General features: G+C 43.3%; 2 protein-coding genes across 2 annotated transcripts in view; one reads left to right on the top strand and one right to left on the bottom strand.

The window, feature by feature from the left end:
- Positions 1-4,698: 4,698 nt before the first annotated feature.
- On the bottom strand, positions 4,699-8,063 carry DYNLT4 (dynein light chain Tctex-type 4). The gene is made up of 2 exons (XM_081866271.1): positions 7,811-8,063; positions 4,699-5,463 (listed from the first exon to the last, which is right to left on the bottom strand). Exon 2 carries the CDS (start codon positions 5,441-5,443, stop codon positions 4,736-4,738), a length of 708 nt encoding a protein of 235 aa, XP_081722397.1. The 5' UTR covers positions 5,444-5,463; positions 7,811-8,063; the 3' UTR covers positions 4,699-4,735.
- A 4,804-nt stretch (positions 8,064-12,867) lies between these two features.
- The window catches only part of BTBD19 (BTB domain containing 19), a 52,014-nt gene continuing 43,398 nt past the window's right edge, over positions 12,868-21,483 (top strand). The window contains exons 1-2 of the mRNA XM_081865580.1: positions 12,868-13,339; positions 18,818-19,025. Coding sequence (XP_081721706.1) covers positions 13,251-13,339; positions 18,818-19,025 — 297 coding nt within the window. The 5' untranslated portion in view covers positions 12,868-13,250. The remainder of the gene's footprint in view (positions 13,340-18,817; positions 19,026-21,483) is intronic.

Below are 21,483 nucleotides of genomic sequence, written 5' to 3'. Positions count from 1 at the left end.
AGACAAACTGCTTCCCTGCTTTAGCTGTGATAGGACCTCCACAATCCTTGGGGGACTGTAGTTAGCTGAAGAGCCAGCTTGCTGCCTTCTGGAATTGGTAGGGAAGAACTGCTACAACTCTTTAATTTGGGAGGAACAGAGGTAGGATAGCTGAATCTTCAGTCTGAAATCAGGGTTAATTCAAATACCTAGTGCTGCTGCTGCTAAGCACTCGAGGCTGCAAAGGTACATGTTGGGTAATGGAACTGTTACACTAATTAGGCAAATAGGATTTTTTTTTTCTTTTTGTGCTGAGACTGTGAAACACCCTGTTTGCCTCATTTTCTCAGCTGTTTTCATTCCAAGATGCAGCAGAGGGATTCTGTAAATTGCCATGGTACAGACTTGAACGGCTTTGTTGGAAGCTGCCAGTTTAATGTTTTGAACTTGACAAGACTATTTGTCCAGCTATGGAGCCTAAATGGTGTGAACATCCTAAGATTTATTTATGTATTTATGAGCTATTTATTTTGCACCTGTGTCTTGTCAATCATTGCACACCATGTCTCCAAAAACCCAGCTGTCTTGATTACAATAAAACTCATTTTTATTTAAAAGCAAAAGAACAATGGTTACTTTGTAAGTGTCTCATTGGTGGTTAGGAGTTTCATTGGGGCTGCCGGCGAGGCAAATAAAAAGCTGTATTAAGGTTTCCTTGGTCTAGACTACTATGACATATTCGTGCTATGGAAAGCTGCTTCATATATTAGCATGTCCCCAGAGGAAACTTGGCAGGTGTGCACTTACATAGACAATAGACATACATCATATGCTAGCTAGCAATACAACATCAGCTGCAGATAATAAAAAACAACTTCCGCTCAAGCAGCAGAAAAAAGATTCTTTTATAGACCTTGTTTGGGGGGGGGGGGAATTCACCTGGTGCTAGAGAAATCAAAGAAGGTGCATTGCTGGGCATTGCACAGTCAGGATCCCACTGCCAAAAACCCCCTCTTCCCAATAACTGTCTACTGCACTTGTTGGGGGTCACCTGGAAAGGCATCTCTGAACTTCATCTCAAAGACTGGGAGGAAGCCATTGAGTGGGATTTAAAGATCAAAAACAGAACTGGGAATAATAATAATAATAATAATAATAATAATAATAATAATAATACTTTTTTATTTATACCCCGCCCTTCCTGGTTCAGAAAACCCGGCTCAGGGCAGCTAACAACAAATTTAAAACACTTAATTGTAGAAGCAGCATAAAATACAGTATAAAAACATGAATAACAATAAAATTCAAAGTTCTGAAATCAGTTTGGGGGAAATCCATCTAATAAGCATTAGTCACCAGGGCTAGCTGGCTGAATTAGTCCTACTTGCGCCAGCGAGGAGGCTAGGGGAGAATTAGCTGTGGGGTCTCAGAGCACATAATCTTCATAAAAGGGGAGAGGGGGAGGGAAGAGAAGGGAAGGGAAATAAAAGTCAGGCTGAATTCAAATTAAAGGCCAGGTGAAATAGCTGTCTTAGAGGCCCGACGGAAGGAGGTTAAATCCTGAAGGGCCCTAGTCTCATGGGACAGAGCATTCCACCAGGTCAGAGCCATCACTGAAAAGGCCCTGGTCCTGGTGGAGGATAGTCTGACTTCCTTAGGGCCCGGGACCTCTAAACTATGGTTATTCATGGACCTTAAGGTCCTCTGCGGGGCATACTAGGAGAGGCGGTCCTGTAAATACGAGGGCCCTAAGCCACAAAGGGCTTTAAAGGTCAAAGCCAGCACCTTGAACCTGACCCTATACTCCACCGAGGGGCAGTGCAACAGGTAAAGCACTGGGTGAATATGATCCCATGGCAGGGACCCCATGAGGAGCCTCACTGCAGCATTCTGCACCCGCTGGCGTTTGTAGAACAGTTTCAAGGCAGCCCTGCGTAGAGTGAATTACAGTAGTCACGCCTGGAGGTGACTGTCGCATGGATCACTGGCCAGATCGGGGTGGGAAATTGGAAGTGGAAATGGACTGGAAGTCAGTGCTGATGAGAGAGCACTGGTGTAACATGATCAAAACATCTAATCTTGCAGGCTTATTCGGGACCAATTGAAGTTTCTGGAACATTTTCAAAGGCATCCTGCGTACAATGCATGGCGGTTATCCAAATGGGTGGTTACCAAAGCACATGAGTAACAGAAGCAAAGGCTATTTTGGTCTAGGCAGAGCATGAACACTGGGGACTTTCCTGTACACAGGCAACATGGCTGGAGGCTGGTTCAAGCATGAAGTTATGTCCAGTACGGAAATCTCTTGCAGCTGTTTGAAAGTGGCTGAAATGTTCCTACTTGTGAGAACTGATTTAGACATTGCATAGACTAAGCTAATGAAATGCTGAGCTGAGATGTCGTGTTTGTGGGTTGTTCTTTTAAAAAATCTGTCTACAAACGTAAAGTGTCCTTGTTGTTGCTTGTGATTTTTGCTGTTCTTTGATAGTCAACGAGTACAATTTGCAGCACCTAATCACAGTATAGTAGGTGCAGGATTTCTCTAGTGACCTGTCCAAAATGAACCCCCTTTAGGAATTATTGGAGGTACTTGGCGTATGTTTCCAACCTTTCGCTGACTGCTTTTGTTGTCACCTTGTTACCTCTCTAGCCTCTTATTTTACTACTATTTTTGATGAGTGCGCAAAGGAATTTCCTCTGGGTTGAGGTCATGTGCAACAGTGTGCGTTAGACAAAGCCACCTGCTTTGTTTGGTGCCCTGACATCCCTTCTCTTGGTGCTGTTGCCATCAGAGGCTTACTGAAGCATATCCAGTGTCTGCAGAAATGGGGCAGCTGTTGTAAAAAATGGAAAGGAGTTACTTTAGGGCAGGAGTGCTCTGTGTAAGGTTGCGAGCTGGCTGTTTTTGAACTGGACTGAGGGGGTTCTCCTAGGTCATTCTCAGACTGGCAACAGCCAAAATGTGCATGTATTTAACTGAATTACCATGCACAACTGAACAATGGCAGACTCCATAAGATGAGCCCTGTTGGATTTATTTATTGATTTCTACCCCACCTTTCCTCCAAGAAGCTCAAAGCAGTATTTATGGTCCTCCCCTCCACATTTTACCCTCACAAAACCCCTGTGAGGTAAGTTAAGCTGAGAGGTGGTGACTGGCCCAAAGTCACCCAGTGAGCTTCATAACTGAGTGGGAATTTGAACCCTGGTCTCCCAGGTCCTAGCCCAACACTTCTTCCTACATGTGGTAATTGGCTTGTTAAATTTAATGCTTGGTCATATGTACATGTATTCACCATTAAGTGTGCATGGGATTGTAGCCTTTGTTTGCTGTGTGCTGATTTGTCAAATGTTTATCAGGGTGAAGAAAGTTGACATTCTTAATCAGCACTGAGACTTTTTCTGAATGTTGGCTGCAGCATAGTTTATGTGAAAAGCTTATTAAGATGGCTTAAGATGTTAGAGCCTACTGAGGTCATGGAGTTAGTCTATTCCATCTCCTCTCCACACCCTCATACCTACCAAAAGGAAAAAAAGTCTCATGGAGATTCATCTTATTCATCTGAGAGACACTGTACTGGCAAGTGGGTTGATAGATGGAATTATTTTTCTGGCACAATCAGAAAATTGCACAGATACAAACTGTTCAAAGCACACCCACATGAAAAACAGTATCTTCTAGCAATGGGTTTAAATTACGGTAAGCCTGTAACTTCTTATAGCACCTTGCAGAGAATTCATGGCAAATACAGGCACCCAGATCCAGGATTGTTACAGTTGAAGCCAGTGTCCTAACTTTGAGTCATCTCCACACTATACAGTAGATGGAAATACATTGGTATTTGTGAATATTTCATGCCTTTTCTGTACTTGCTTTTCTCATGAAGTTGATGCTGAAATGTACTGAATCAGCAGTAGATGCATGTTTTCCATAAGCAACTGTATTTGGTCATAGGGAGAGACAGATAGAGGCTCTTTAAACTTGTGCATGAAGAAAGATACCTTTCTACTTGTGGAAAAGATCCCCAATGTTCTTCTGCTTGCAGAAGTGGTTACACAACATCTTGCACAAGCAGAAGCCTGAGAACTGCTGTAGAATCTATGTAGTTTAATGCTCTGTAAACTCCTTTGAGTGTTTGCAAAACTGCGCTGGTAGCTATTTTCACTGCACTCATGGTTCTTTCATGTCTTTGGGAATTAGTTTGATGCTAGAATATATTACTCTCTTTATATTGTACAGTCTATGTGTAGGTAAATAAGCAGCCTAAAGTTAAGCTAAAAAGAAACTAATAGCTCCTGAGCCATCAGAACCCTTCTATTTCATATTACAGTCATACCTTGGTTGTTGAATGCCCTGGAACTCAGACATTTTGGCTCCTGAACACCACAAACCTGGAAATGATTGTTCCAGTTTGTGAACATTCTTTTGGAACCCAATGTCCAGTGGGGCTTCCGCAGCTTCTGAATGGCTGCAGGAGCTTCCTGCAGCCAATCAGAAGCAGCAATTTGGTTTTTGAACGTTTTGGAAGTCGAACGGACTTCCAGAACAGATTCTGTTCGACTTCCAAGATACAACTGTACTGTAATACATTTTTATCTGACAAATAATACTACGGATATTAAATTCTTCCACTATTTCATATCAACTTAAATTAAATATGGGTAATAACTACCCAAGTCACATTATGCATTTATTTTATTGCTAGCTTGTCACAGCAGGTAAGGGAGAGGGAACTTTAGGATCAGCAAAGCAAACTCATTCAAAATAGAGTCCATGAACTGTGGCCACAACAAAGAGTGACGAGTTAGTGAAAGTGGCAGATGCAAAACTGTCATTCTCCACATCCCAGAGGGATTGACTAGCAATGCGCAGACCTTGGTTGGCCTTTTGGCCCAGAAAGACATTACACACCAGCTTGTAGCGAGGTGGGATCAGCTCTTTGATTCTGTTCCGGATGAGGTCTGACAGGTTCTTGGCCACCTGCCCGCCGTTTGCAGGGTTATACTTGGCATCCCCTAGGTAGGTGGCTAGGACAGATTCAAGAACTTGCTGCACTTGGGAGGCATTAAATTTGCAGCCTTCATCTGGCTTTGTCTTGTAGCTATTTTCATAGTGCGTCTCCCGCATGGGCTCAAAGAGTGGTAACCCAGAGAAACTCACTCGGCCGCAATGCATCCAGGGTCCAATGGAGAGCCGCCTTCCCCCAGCAGCCAGCGAGTTCCTCCTGCTGGGAAAGGGGGCATTGAGGATGCTCATGATGGAGCTTCTCCGGGATGGTGGAAAGGGGGCTTTCCCTTCTTCGATACTCTGCAAGCGAAGTAGTGGCTTGGGTGCCATATCTGTTGACTGGGAGTGCAGGGGGAGAGAGAGTGGCCCTGCCTTCGGATGGCCAGAGTCCGTGCCCTCTGAGGACATCATCTGGTTTAGAGTTTCCTGGGACAGTACCTGAGGCTGCTCTGCCATGCCTAAGTGGTAATCAACTCCTGGGACACAAGGGAAAGAAAAACTAAATTGCATTGATACATTACTGCTCACTAGGGCCACTGTACTCCCAGCAACCCATTTCTTTGTTCATCTGGACAAAAGTTTATTTACAGGTAAAAGGTAAAGGGACCCCTGACCATTAGGTCCAGTCGTGACCGACTCTGGGGTTGCGGCGCTCATCTCGCTTTATTGGCCGAGGGAGCCGGCGTACAGCTTCCAGGTCATGTGGCCAGCATGACTAAGCCGCTTCAGGCGAACCAGAGCAGCGCACGGAAACGCTGTTTACCTTCCCGCCGGAGCAGTACCTTTTTATCTACTTGCACTTTGGCGTGCTTTCGAACTGCTAGGTTGGCAGGAGCTGGGACAGAGCAACGGGAGCTCACCCCGTCCCGGGGATTCGAGCCTCCGACCTTCTGATCGGCACGCCATAGGCTCTGTGGTTTAACCCACAGTGCCACCCGCGTCCCTGCCTTATTTACAGGAGCATTCCTCAAAAAGAAAATGTTGACTCCCTCCTTCAAACACCAGGCAAAACCAGTAACGTACAAATGTCTATGTGGCCAGTGTATCTGAGAATGTCATTGCATGACTTTATGCTGTTATTTTTGGATGCTTTTTGCTGCTATTTTAGGTTTGTTTTTAAGTTTGCATGTTTTTATTGAGATTTAGGCCTTGATTTGTTTGGTTTACTGCCCTGGGAGGGGGGCACATTATTGGGCAAAAGGGCAGCAGATAAATATGTTAAGAAAGAACAGATCGATGGAAACAAGTGATGGCGCTTGGGATAGAGGACCTGCCTCCTTCCCTGGTCTACCACATCCAGGCTCAGAGGCTGGATCTGTCCATCAAGGAAAAAGGTGTTGGGGAGGGGAGAGAGTGGTTCTAGGAAGTAGGGGTTGAAAGCAGGTCCTGCTCATTGCTTCTCTGGTTGAAACTTGCACCACCAAACTAGCTGTTTTTTAGAATACTGGTGCAAGCCGAGTTCTAAGTAATTAGTCAATCGTTGCAGGAAATAGACAGACCTTTAGCTCAAAAGGCTAAGAAGTAGTTTTGTTACTTTTAAAAATTACACATGAAAACTGAGATTTTCCAATAAGTCTGTAACTCCAGATTCTATGAGGCAAGAGTCTTAAGGAAAAAAACATCAAAGGAAGTGGAATAAATGGGTCATTGCCAGGGACATTAAAACCAAGAAGGAAGAGTGGAAAGAACAGCTGCAAAATTATTTCAGAGGCTTCTTCACTTCTTTTCTGTTGGGATTGGAAGCAATACATACTACAAACTGCCCGAAAGTGAGTGAGGGTGCATACTAGAGATCACATCTATGTAGGAATAATTTAATACTGGATTTCCTTTCCTTTCTTTGCTATTTTTAAAAACCCAGTTTTAATTTTTATTCAAAACAAAACAAATTCCTTCCAGTAGCACCTTAAAGACCAACTAAGTCAGTTCTTGGTATGAGCTTTCGTGTGCATGCACACTTCTTCAGATACACTGAAACAGAAGTCACCAGACCCTTCTATATAGTGAGAGAATTAATTTTTATTATTATATTGAGAGAATTAATTATTATAGTGAGAGAATTAATTTTTATTATTATTTAATCCTATTATTTATTTGGCATAGAATATTTATAATAACATTTTTGTAGGGCTGTAGGCGCCTTAAGCTCTTGGAGATAGAGCAGGTTAGGAAATTAAGTAAAATATGGCTAATTTGATTAGAAACAGCATCCTATCTTTTAAGGAAACGTTTACATGATAACAGCACAGATCTATTACGTTTTCAACTGACTTCCATATCCTTTATTCGAACAACCACAGAAAAACAAGAAAGGAATGATTTCCCATAGCCAATGATATTTTTCTAGAAAAAGAGGTGCCGGAACGCACCATGAACACCTCCCTTGTTCTCCTATAATGGCAATGGCACCCACCTGACAGGTGCTGGAACTGAATTTGGGCAAGTTCTGGTTGAAAAAAAGCCCTGGGTCTTTCAGCTGAAAGTAATGGAAGTATTCTCGCAACCATCTGGTAACCCTTTGCATTTTAGGTCAGATTAACTAAACAGAACAGTATAAATCTCCCTCCTCCATTTTCAAATACCCATTAGGTGGAAAATAGGCACATGCTTAACCTCACCTGATACTGATTAAGCAAAAAGGATGACTAAAATGTGATTACAGGTAATTAATTCCCATTAAGTGATCTTGTGTGCACAGCACACACGAGTTCCAGAGCATGCGAGAAAATCATTGAAAACATCAGCAAAATATTTTGCTCAGTCAGCAAAAGGTGTGATTTATAGAGATGGACCACAGTGATGTTTGAGTCTGGCCTATCTTACCTGGAAGCAACGAAGCCTCACACAGAGGCCAGTGGGCTTGATAGAAGTTGAGTCCTGCTACATCCGTGGTCAAGAGATAGGCTGTAGAAGCTGTTTAATACCCTTCATCTTGCTAAAGCTTGCTCAGGCTTGTTGCAAGGACCTGCCAATGCCCTCGCCCCTACCTCCCTGCCTTATTCAGCTCCCTCCCCTCCCCTGGTAAATCATTGGCTGTTTAATGTGACAGTTCAATGGGGAGAGCCATCAAAGGCATTGCAGGAGGACTGGGCAGGCTGCCACCTGAAATACACAGTCTCCGTGGAGACTGTCTCACTCACATTATTTTTGCACAGATTAGAGTGTGTGTGTGGCAGTTAATGCCTCTATGCTTCATGGGGAGGGGGTGCAGAGGAAATATTTGGTTATGGCCTAATGTCCCTTGTAGCCACTAAAGCGCTAGGCCAAGCTTATGGGGTTCTGTTCTCAGTCAAGGGGCCTCCATGAGGTCATACATTCTGACCCCACCTTTCCCTTCCTATTAGTGTCTATGGTTCATAGCTGAATATAGCTTGTTGTCCAAACTGGATGTGATATTAACTGCATGAACTTCAGCAGCCTTGGAACCTTGGGAGAGAGAGAGAGGAGATCTCTCCAGACTGGTGTTTGATTGAAGGTATATTCTTCAACATGTCCTTGACACAATGATAATGCATTAGTGGCAGGTTTATTCTGCTTTGCTGGTTTGATTTGTGATGCTTCCCCAAAGCTACCTCATTATTGCTGTCTGGAGGAGCTGCACATGACTTCAGCAGGACAAAAGTAAACCAGCAGGAAGTTACAGGATATATACTGAATGGAAACAAAGCCATACGACCTCAAAACCTCAAACAGCATTGAAAGTGGGATTGTGTATGACTGCCCAGGTAGCATCATGAGTACCAAATAATCATGAATGTGAAATTATGGAGGAGCCCAGGAACTCCTTCTCTTCCTGCCACACTCCTGAAAAAACTGTGCCCTCTTTGAAGCTGCTGTATGCATTTTAAGCGAACCTACCTTTGGCAATCAGGGAGGATTCCTATGGACAGCAAAGATCAGCTTCAGAGCAGAGGATCTTTGTAGGCAGGGTGTGGTGGGGGGAAGTCAGTACCATGGCAGAGAGAGGAGTTTAGATCTCTTTCCTTTCCACCACAGTTATGAGGCTCCTCAGACTTGCGAACTGCATGAGCTTCATCCACACAATTCTAGTTTGACCCTCATTCTCACTGTATGCCCAAGTCCTGTTATGTAGGCAAAACACCGTCTCACAATGGGCTTATTTTGGAATTGCCAGTTGCAACAACTGGATTTCATTTATTTGCTCTCTTTTTCCTTAGTGTGCCTAATGGAAAGGAAAGAAGAAACTTAATAATAATACGTTTATTTTACAAGGTTTGTTACTGGCTCCAGAACAGCATGGCTCTTAAAAAAACCTACTGAGTACCTTGTATTCCAGAAATAGTTCGTACTATTTGGTTAGTCAATACAGTGGTACCTCGGGTTAAGAACTTAATTCATTCTGGAGGTCCATTCTTAACCTGAAACTGTTCTTAACCTGAGGTACCACTTTAGTTAATGGGGCCTCCCACTGCTACTGCGCCGTGGCAGCACGATTTCTGTTCTCATCCTGAAGCAAAGTTCTTAATCTGAGGTACTATTTCTGGGTTATTGGAGTCTGTAACCTGAAGCGTCTGTAACCTGAAGCGTCTGTAACCTAAGGTACCACTGTATTATTTATTAGATAACATTAATTATAGGCATGTCTACACACACACACACACACACACACACACACACACCCCCCCCTCAACAAGGGGACATTCCTCCATTTGAAGGGCTGGCAGAGTACAGTCCTCTATTTCAAGGGCTGCCTGAGCCAAATTTGGTTTAAAGATAAGGAACCATAACAAGGGAGAACAGTGGGAAGTAGGCACATAGGCCACAAAGTTGGGCAGATGTATTTTCTTTATATATTTTTTAAAAATTGCATCCATGCATATAAATTAGCACTGCAAATCTGTGTCCCCTTTTCTTATGATGCATAGATTGCCACTCTGACACATACACACATTCCAAAATAAAATAGAAAAGAACATTGGCTGACTAAAGCTACTCAAAGCCGGATTAAATTTGTTGAGATGCCATCAACAGAGCCTTATGATCTAGCTACCAGCTGCACATGAATGCATGTAATGAAACTGTGACAGGCCCTATTGCTTAACTGCAAAGCAGCACCAGGAAGGGGTGATTTGGAGCAAATAAATAACGGGGGGAAGGGGTCTCAGTCCTGTCTGCTCCTTCACTGATGCAACTCTATCTTAAGTGCATTTCGCCAGAAGGAAGAAGCCCATCATGGTTTTATTATTTACACATATACATGAAGAATGTGCCATTAAGTATACAGTTGGCTATGATCAAATGTCGAACCTATTCTTATGTTATCAGGTTGCCGTGGTTGCAGCTCCCCTGTGGCTCCATCAGTTCCAGTGATAGCTTTGGTTACCCTTCATCCAAGCACTTGCCATCCACTTCCTGCAAACAGTCAGATCTGATCTATTGTCCAGCTAAAGGTGTTCACTGATGCTGGGTCAAATCTGACATTTAAGTAGAAGTCAAAAGGCATTTTCCACGTATCTCTTTTTAGAGGAAATATAGCGATGCGGGGGTCCAGCTGCAGTCAGGTGATTTCTGACTGACTGCTTTCTTTACCTGCATAATAAAACAATTTTGACATGAATAGCACTTAATTGCCAGGCAGAGAGTTATACAATTGGAAGTGTATTGCACACTTTGTTCTGGGGATAGGAGAGAGCAGTTTTTAACTTAGTCTGCGTACACATTACTGCTCACTTTGGTTCCAGTGCACTCTCACCACTGGTGTTCAAAGCCGGGGATACATGACATTCGCCACAATTCCTATATGTCATATAGTTTCTTGAGAAATACTGCTGTTTGGTGTTACAGTGGTACCTTGGGTTACATATGCTTCAGGCTACAGACTCCGCTAACCCAGAAATAGTGCTTCAGGTTAAGAACTTTGCTTCAGGATGAGAACAGAAATTGTGCTCTGGTGGCGTGGCTGCAGCGCGAGGCCCCATTAGCTACAGTGGTTAAGAACAGTTTCAGGTTAAGTACAGACCTCCGGAACGAATTAAGTACTTAACCCGAGGTACCACTGTATTTCCCTCAAACCAGCTTCCATCTGATTTGAAAATGTAAGTCTTGTCCCCTTTGCAGTAAAGCTGAGGAGTGTACATTTGAGACAGCTGTTGCACATGTCAGATGACAGCTTCATAAATTCTAGGGTGGCGGAGTTGCAGGCGTGGGAAAACCAAACAGGTCCCTGACGTATCTCTGGCGCACACAGCAACACGCAAATGCAACTTGTACATTTCACTTTAGACATTAACTAGGCTTCAGTACTGTACCTTGGGCAGTAAACCTTAAGGATTTGATTAAAGAGCCTTCAGCCCCAGAAGGCCTTGTGGAGACCAACAGTCTCCCAAAGATATTATTTCAACAGCATGAAACCTATGTAGGGCAGCTCCTCAGCTAAGGATAGGTTTGGGTTACTTACAAGTGGGGTTGCCCAGTGACTGTTTCAGAAATTGAGCCAGGCTCCTGCACCTTTAATATGACTTTCCTGATAAGGCTCCCATCCACAAACAGACCAACCTAGCTTCATTGATGGAACTACATAACCCCTGCCCATTGGAAATGCCTCAACAGATACAATGGACTGGCACTTCAGACCATTCGCTAGGCCAGTTAGTTTAAGGCAGTATTTGGCTTTGAATGAAAGCCTGAGGGAGTAGGTGTTAGCAGTGTCTCATTCGCATCACAGGCGCAAAGTCCAAATGGGAGCTACCTCCTAAAAGTGACAGGGGCTGTTAACTAGGGCCACTTTTTATGTTTTATTTAACTTCTCACACTAGTCTGGTGATGCTGAAACAAGTCGCCTGTGTATGTAGGAGTGTGTGTCAGATAAAAAGACCCTTTCCCCATGTCACTGCTAGTTTCACCTCTCCTTGGGGCCAGATAGCATTGTGGCATGGATATGGGGAGTTATGATGTCATCTGCCCCTCCTCCCAAGTGGTATCCCTGCTTCAGACATTACTTCAGCTGTGGGACATAATAATTAAGGACGTCCATTTTATTGTGGTCATACTGCTTCATTTCCAATCAATGCACATTCCATAACTTCCTGTAGATGTTCTGGGTTTGTTGTCCCATTTTTACTGTGCTATAGGCCTCGGGATAGCAATAATGTAGTAGCATTGGGAAAGTATTGCAGAACTAATAAAGTATTGCAGAGCTAATAAAGAGGAATTATAAAGAGTGGCTGGGGAAACCCAGCCAGATGGGTGGGGTATAAATAAAATAGTAACAACAACAACAACAACAACAACAACAACAACAATATCTGACACTAATTCACATGTTGCGAAATATGCCCACAATAAAACATTGGCCTGGAGGGAACCACAGAAACAGTAACCACACCAATTAGGTACCGTAATTTAAGAATTGGTCCTTTGAGAGCAGGCAGGATGTTCAGTGTCAAAGGCCTTTGAACTATTTGAGTGCCAGGCCAGGTATATGTTCTTCTCACCATCCCCCACCCAGTCTACACCTCTGTATTGGCCTGAGCTGCTATTGACAGAAAGCTAGTGCTGGAGTCTGTTCTACGTGGATGTCATATGACCTCAGCACATCACAATCTCTCTTTTTGTCACATGTGCACACACACACATGCATTCTGCGACAATGAAGCAATCATTTCTATATGCCTTCAGGAAATTATGCAAAAGACCTTAGCAACTCTGTGGCAAAGCAGAAACACTGAGGATACCAGATGCAGAGATGTGTCATTTTCATTTTGCTGACAGAGGAGCTGGCAGTCCTGTGACCTCCCCATGCCAAGGATGAGCTCCTGCCAAGTTTGAGCCGGTTCTGACCCCCCCCCCAAAAAAACCCCATGCAGGCAGTTTCCGCAACACACAAAGGTCCAGTTTGCTTGCTTAAGACAGCCCCTGGAATGAGTCTATCCCCCTTTCCTTTTTTATTTAATCCCCGCCCTCTCATTTTTCCACATTCTCCAGCCTGTTTTGGCGTGTTGCTCCCTCTTTTTACAAAAGCCTTTCCCTTCAGGATTTCTGCGGTCCCTCCCAGAGCAGCTGGATTTTAGGGCCTGGGCAGCTGCTGTTGCCTGGCAATGAGCTATGTTGCTCTCCCCTTTTCTGGCCTTTCTCTGCATTCCTGCCTTGCAGCTGAGCGCCCAGCCAGCCGTGACTTCTCTCAGCTATATCTTTATCACAGACAGCCAGGCCAAGGAAGCCACCGCTGAGCCCCTGAGCATGCCTGCTGCCCTGCTCTCCTAGGCCTGGTCCTGATCCTGATCCGGAAGCCCATTCCCTAACTATGGCCTCTTCTTGCTCAGCTGTCCTGCTAGGGGATTCAGCTGCCTTTGCTGCTGCCCTCAGGACTCTCATCAACAACCCACAGTTCAGGTGAGCCAGCTGGAAGACCCAGCTAAGAGAGCCTGGGGATCAAGGTGGAGCTGGGAGTGAAGGCCGCAACAGGGAGGTAAACTGGAGAGCAGGTTTTAAGTTAGCTCTGCCAGGCTGTTGAGCTGGGAAGATTCATAATACTGGGTCACTGTGAAGAGAAGAAACAGACCCCACCCTGCTCCACTATCTGCCAATCTCTCTTGCAGATTTGGCTCGTGACTGTCAGGGAAGCGTTACATGTTTGTAAGCAGTACAGAAATACTGTAGTGAATGATACCGCATATGATGGTGTTATCTTGGATCCTCTGCTTTTAGGGATCATGAAAAGTGGGAGGGGATATCTGAAAAAAGTTTTAAAATTATCAAAGAAAGGAAAATTATCCTCTCACCCAGGTGCAAATAATCTGATGAGATATTTTTTTGCATGCATTATTGGGGGGGGGGAGGAGGTTGGAACAGTTTGTTTTTAAATCACAGTTGTAAATTTTTTAGTGATAAATCTATTGCTTTATCTTTTTGTAAACTGCTCTGATGTTTTTTTCTGCAATCAAGTGGTATATTTTGTGTGTGAAATAAATAAGCAGATTAGAATACAAAATATGTTATTAAGGCATGGGTCAGCTGTTCCTATGAGCTTTTCTGTTGTTGTTTTTTCATGTGGAGATGATAGTAAAGGTGAAACCATATATACCAGAAGCACAGCATGAGTGATTGGCTGTGCATTATTGTGTCAGCTGGGAATGCTTTGGCTACCCAAAATATCATACAATACAGCCTTTACTTCACCAGTTTGATGCCCTCTAGATGTTTTGACCGTCAACTCCTATCACCCCCAGCCTGCTTGCAGTTCAGAACAACTGGAAGGTGCCAGGTTGACAAAACTGGTTCAATTGATGGGCACAGCAGAGCAAGCCTACAAGGGGTTGGGGATGTATGGAGTGGCAGATTCCTACCTTTCATCCATTGCCCTGCCCAAGGTAAGGGCCCTGTCCATGCTAGGATCCCCATCATGGCACCATAGCACTCCACATTGGGTCTTTACACCTTGTTATCTGCCTCTTTCTGAGTCACAGCTTTGCCTTCTGTATAACACCAGAATCTATCTTTCATAAACAAGGGGGAGAAACACTGGTGTAGCCTTGAGCACAATTTACAGGCCAGGCCAGTGGCCTGTCCACACCAACATCTTGCTTTCAACAAATGTGGGATTATTTTGGCAACATGCTGCATGTCCTGCTGACCACTCTGATTAACAATAGTGTTGCTAGGTACTTAAAGGGTCACGAAACAGATCAGCAACAACCTTGTATGAATATTATAGGGTACCTTTAGACAAATGAAGCTGGTAGGTGGCTCAGGTCTAACCATCGCTGCACTTAGATGCACATCCTGCATATTAAAATGGCGGACCCTGCACAAAAGGACAGGAGATATGGGGGCCCGTACAAAAGACTCAGGGCTTCAGCCCCCTGTACCAAGAATGCCTTTGCTGTTTAACATCCACTGGATTTTCTGTGTTAATACTGATACTTGTTAGGTAATAGTTATTGAAGAGATGCATTATAAGCATCCTCTCCAAAGATGCTATCCTCTTGAGTGAAGTACTACTTACCGGGAACTTGGTACTTAAAAAGGTTCCATGTAATAGCTCTTAACTGCACGGAGAGCCTGTTATCTCTTGATTCCTGTTATGCAGTGCCTGAGCACACTCCCATTTCCCGACAGTGATGACTGGCCCTTCACAACCCACTCCCGATCTATGTTTAGAGGTGCTACATCAGTGATGGCCAAACTTGGCCCTCCAGCTCTTTTGAGACTACAACTCCCATCATCCCTAGCTAACAGGACCAGTGGTCAGGGATGATGGGAATTGTAGTCCCAAAACAACCGGAGAGCCAAGTTTGGCCATCACTGTGCAACATGGACAACAACATTTTGAAACAATTAGCTGCTTTCACCTGTTTTATTGATAAAATTGAGCTTCTGTGTATATGTCATGTTACCTCATCTGTGCCTCAGATGATGGGCCCAGGACTGAAGCTAGGCTTCTCTCAAAGGATTCTCAGCCCTACTTCCTTGATTGCTTACTTGATATTGCATACAACATGAGATGGGCATTAAACCTGTGAAAAATTGGAGCTTCAATTTGTGCTAATGTCCTAATCTGTGAATGCTCTTCAGTCAGTGCTAATGCCCTAATCTGTTAATGCTGGTTGAGTAAAAGTTTGAGGATCAATGCATTAATTAGTTTCTTAGTATTACTTCATACGTTTAATTCAGCTTAGAACCGATAATCATTTTTTGTCCTCCAAGCCATCGGAAATGGCTGATACTTAAGCAGAATTTGAGATGGAGATTTCCCTCCTTATTCAATGTGGGTTGCCTTGCTTTTTGGAAATATCAAGGTGTGTTTTTCTAAATGCTTTCCCTATCCGAATTGTGCTACTGGTACAGTGGTCACATTGCATGATTTTCATCTGTAATAAACAGGATATTTTCCTATTACAATATCTAATTTAGAGGATTGCATCGGGGATAGCATGGGACAAGTGAAGATTCTTTTCTGAAGAATTTGGTTAGGATATAAGCGATTTTTCTAGGGGCTTACCATACAGAATTGCATTATGTGGTTACTGAATATAGAGGAGCCTGCCTCTACATTCTAGGTGAAATTTCAGTTTTTATCAGTTTCTCATTTTTTCATACTTAATTTCAATCCATCATATTTCTGCATCACTTTGATTTTTTTTTAAAAAAAGTCCCCCAAATTTGCAAGGAGATTTTAAGCAGATTGTATTTGTACATTGCAGTAGTGTTGATGAGGAGCTATCCCAACTGCATGTGAGGAGACCATTTTATTCCTCCACTGAGGGTCTTTTATGAGAGATGGTTTGTTTGGTTTTGCACAGTGTTGATTCCTATTTGTTCCTTGGGGATGCAGAGCCATTGCTGAATGAATACTGCATTTTCCTAGCTGTCAAACTATATTTTGTTGTCATTGAAAAGAATGATATTTTCTCCTCACCTGTTAACATGTCCACTGTGAATGAGAGTGCTGAATGGAATGTGCTCATGGGCGTAGCCAAGGGGGGAGGCAGGGAGGGGCAGCTGCCTCCCATAATCAATAAAAATCAATAGAAATACATAGCAAACTGGGGTTCTGCCCCCTAACAAAAGGCCTGCCCCCCCTACAACGCTGGCTACGCCCATGAATGTGCTTATGTGAATATTCCAGCCTCCTATGGATAGCACCTATGACTTAATTAGTTGCACATGGCATCATGGTGTATCATTATTATTACAATAACAATATCGTCACCAATCATTATAACAAAAATTATACTAGTGCAATATCTTCTTTAGAGGCGTAATGCTTCCCACTAATAAAAAGACATTTAACAGAAGGCTGCCTCCTTTGGTCTACAGTAGTGGATGCTATTTTGTGGTACTTTCACTTTATATTGATTTAGTTTACACTCCATCTTCAACAATGGAACATGTGTGTCCCCTGCTTTTACTTTCAGGTGTTGGTGTCCCCCTGCCCTCCTGCAGCAAGGCATGATATTATTCAACTGGTGCTAGCTTGGGGCTGGGAAAAGCCCAGGGAAAGTGCAGCTTATTTAGCAACTGATACTTTCTATAATATGTTACTGTGGCTGTTTGCGTTGGTGTAGTTAGCAACTGAGATGATTGTTTTGTTTCAGAGGAATTGACATTTTACGAACAGGTGTGAGTCAAAAATGCAGATTAGTTTTCTGGTACATAGAGGTCAGAGAGAAAGCCGCTAAGGTAATGGAAAATGAAGTGAAGTGAAGTCAATTACAGAACAGGCCCTGCTGTGGCTACCTGGGTTTACATACCCGTGTACTGTAATGTGGCAGGGAAATCTTCCTACATCCGTGCTTCGACTCAAAACAAGTGTAGCAGGCCCTTTCTATAACTCTGGTGCCCTTACATATACAATTGGGGAATTCAACATACTACTTGGAACACAGAAGTAAGCATCAGGTGGCTGCTTTACTTAAGCCCATGTAGATTGCCAAATTATTCCACTTCTACTTCATGCTGATCTGGTCATGTGCAGCCACTTGTGTTAAACTTATTCATCTTTTTTGCCATGCTGTTGCTTCCTGATCCCCTTCAGGCTCCGTTACATGAGCTACATAGATGTGCCTGCATTCCTTAATTTTTTACCCAAATTTCCAGAATGTGCCCCCACCACCTGCAGCTCAAACCCAGCACTGAAGGGGTGGAGTTGTAAGGGGATTTTACCCCCTGGTTTGGTTCTGGATCAGATTAGTCACCCACCCCTGTAATTTGTAGTATTACAGGATATAATAATGGCCACAAACATGGAAGGCTTTAAAAGGGGGTTAAACAAATCCATAGAGGATAAGGCTATCTGTGGCTTCCGGCCATGATTCTGGAGGTGGCATGCCTTTGAATATCAGCACAAATGGGGAGGGTGCTATTACTCTCAGGGCCTGCTTGTGAACTCCCCAGGGACATCTGTTTAGCCACTGAGAGAGCATGATGATGGATTTGATGGGCCTTCAGCCTGATCCAGCAGGGCTCTTCTGTTGTAACATGTAGTTCGACCCCAGGAAACAATACATGCAGCCCAGATAGTGTATTTACTGAGTTTGCTGAAACTGAGGAGGAACAGCAGGAAATCAAGTGTGCTATTAAAAGGCCCCATTCAAGTGCTTTATGCTTTATTTCTAAAATGAGAACTTTTGAGGTTAATGTCACATCCTCTGTCTGGGAAGCTCTTACTCCATTCTTTCTGTATGGTGACTGGCTTTCTTCATGCAGTGCTGAAGAGAAGGCTCTCTGCTTGATGGATTACTATTACTGCTTCATTTATTCTAGGACTAAATCTGGCACTCGGGTTGCCACCTGTCCCTAGAAAGATGTGATTGTCCTTTCTTTGTGGGGGGAGAAATGTGTTCCCTGTCCTGTTCGGACTTCAAACAGGACACCTTTTTCATGTATTCAAGCACATCCTGGTCCTCCTCAATGTGGGCAGAGGTGGGTCCGATGGGAGCAGGTGAGCGAGAGCCTGAGTGGGAGTTTGTGCAGGCAGAAGGTGGGTTCATGAGGAGGAGAGCTGAGAGCAAGAGTTATTGCTGGACACAGGCAGAAGGTTGGGCGGCACTGGGTGGAGCAGTTCAAAAGAGAGTTTTTGTGTGGGCAGAGGGTAGGTGTTTGCAGCGCACGGGTCTTATAGCCCAGCCAGGAGGGCTTATGATGAAAAAGTGGTAGGCATGGAAGGGCTTCAGCTGCTCTACAGCTGATCAAAGAAAGGGGGATGCTGCTGAACATGTAGTTTGTTGGCCTACTGCAAATTTTCTTTGAGCACAGGCCAGCTGAACTCTGCAAGATGGTTCTCAATGGGGAGTGTAGCTGGAGAAAGGGGAGAGCAGGGCAGGGCATTGAGAAGTGTGCATGGTAAACTCATTGCCTGTTTTCCCACAGTGATGTGACATTTCTGGTAGGCAGAGAGCAGAAGGAAATCTTTGCCCATCGCTGCCTCCTCGCTTCCCGCTGCCAGGCACTCCATGCAATGTTAAGCCAGCCCCAGGAGATGCAAGCCCCACTGATCCTGAGCCACGTGGAGCCAGAGGTGTTCCTCGCAGTCATTGAATATCTGTACACCAATAATGTCACCCTCAACAACAACATTGTAAGTATGACTTGTATTAGTACAGGCTTGGCTTGCAGTGAAGTGAGTAAATGGAGAATGGCTTAAAATTAGTAAATGGTATTATTAATGTGCTTATGAGGAAACACAAACCTTTTAAGTCACCCTTGCAGATCAATTAAAAAATGTTACCAACACGAGTCTTGACAGATAATAATAGGTCCTCCCCGCAACCTTTTCCATTGTGTGTCTGATTTTTACTGCTGGTCCTGTTTGCAGATTCAGTGTACACAATTTTAAATCATGGGTACTGTACATATATATTTCTCTATAAAAAGTAACCCACACAGTCTATTGTTGTTAAAAAGCAAAGGTGGATGATGTTTTTATCCATAAGATGATGATAATTGAAGTAAGTCACTTCTGCTTATGCGCTATATTTATAATGGCAATCTGGTAAAACAGATATGTTAGTGATTATGCTGATAATGGAGAGAGAGAGAGAGAGAGAGAGAGAGAGAGGCCCTGCTCATAGCAATCTATTCACCTGAAAAGAATCAATATGCACCCCACATACGTACTTAATCTCAAGGCTACTCTAAACCACAGAAAGGGCAGCAACCACCCTGGTATAATGCAGCTGTTGCTTGGTTGAATGTGCTAAGACTCAGTTCTAGTAAAACAGTACAGTAGTGATATTTGAAAGCTGAGTAGCATCAGTGTCTTAGTATTGGATTTGCTCCATCCTCTGCCGCATTGCCCTGTGTCTAGCATCTCTGTCTTGTATCACAGAGCCAGTGCTTTGAGCTCTGAAAATCCTGTCTCTTTTCACTGCAGAAGATCTAGAAATTGGGAGAGGATGTGGGCTGGGTGTCTGTGCAAGAATGCTGACTTAATCAACCACCATTAGCAGCTTCCACATACGGTAATTGGATTGTTACTTAGGTTTTTCTTAATTTAAAAGCTGTTGAATCAGATCTGTGCATCTCCTAGTGATTTCAGACTGCAGCCAAGTAAGGCAATGAAATTACTTGTGAGTCAGTGCAGTAGTTTCAAGATTATGTTTAGCACCTAAAATGGAGCAGCAAGCTCATAAAATGGAGGCTTTTTTACTGGCAGAGATGAGGGAAAGTCTCTGATGAGCACCACAAAATCCAATTCTCTCCATCAATGTCATATGTGTGGCACATCCTCTTTTTAGCTAACCCTTCTCTATTTTACGTTTTATTTTTAACAAATGTTTAGGATAGGGGCTCTCTTGTTCACTTGTGCAGTGATTGTAGAATACAGATAATTTGGTCTGTGCCTTTTCCCCATTGTGCATTAGCAAGCAGGGAAGACCACATTTTTCTCTTACTGATTCAGGGACCTTTTCTTTTTTGGAAAGTTCCATCTGGATGAAGCTGTTTATTTGGATGAGGGTGGATGGAGCTGTGGCCCTCCACCATCCCTGACCATAGGATATGTGGACCGGCTCTGATTGGAATTGAGAGTCCAACAACATCTGCAGGGTCACAGGTCCCCTGCCCTGATCTAGATTCACAGAATTCTGTTCTGGGCTTGGTTTTGGGAAAGAAATTGCTGTCATCATGCTGGTTAAAAGTTTCAGTTTTGATCTGTAGATATATTATTCTATTTTTTTAAAAAAATATATTTTATTTGGGTTTTAAACATAAATGCAAAAATAAAAACAGCATAACATATATCATAACATCTTTTCTTGACATCTATGGACTCCCTCACGCCTCCCGCTCTCATTTGCATCATTTTCAATTCTTGCCAGCAATTTATCATCTTGTTTACACTCTTGTGTCAAATTCATTTAAATATAATCTATAAATTCTCCAATAGGTTTATAATTTTTCCTCAAATTTACTTATCATCTTAAATCCTTCTATTTTAGTGGTGCACAATTATTTATGATCTAGCATCCTTTCTTAACATTCAACCAAATTACAGTATTTTTTAAAATAAATCTTGAATTTCTTCCAATCTTCTTCGACCTTCTCCTCTCCCAGGTCTCAGATTCTGCCAGTCATCTCAGCTAGTTCCATATAGTCCATCAGTTGCATCTGCCACTCTTCCAGTGTGGGTAGTTCTTGGGTTTTCCAATTCTTAGCGATGAGTATCCTTGCTGCCGTTGTTGCATACATAAAAAATGTTCTGTCCTTCTTTAACACCTTCTGGCCGACAATGCCCAGAAGGAAGGCCTCTGGTTTCTTGGTAAAGGTATACTTAAATACCTTTTTCAGCTCATTATATATCATTTCCCAGAAGGCCTTCACCTTAGGGCAGGTCCACCAGAGGTGAAAGAATGTTCCTTCATTTTCTTTACATTTCCAACATTTATTATCAGACAAATGGTATATCTTGGCAAGTTTAACTGGGGTCATGTACCATCTATATATCATCTTCATTACATTTTCCTTCAAAGCATTACATGCAGTGAAGTTCAGCCCAGTGGTCCACAACCTTTCCCAGTCCTCAAACATAATATTAT

Source organism: Podarcis erhardii, assembly GCF_964252035.2.
Source record: "Podarcis erhardii genome assembly, chromosome: 6".
In the NCBI taxonomy this organism is placed as follows: domain Eukaryota; kingdom Metazoa; phylum Chordata; class Lepidosauria; order Squamata; family Lacertidae; genus Podarcis; species Podarcis erhardii.
This window is presented reverse-complemented; position numbering and strand designations above follow the sequence as displayed.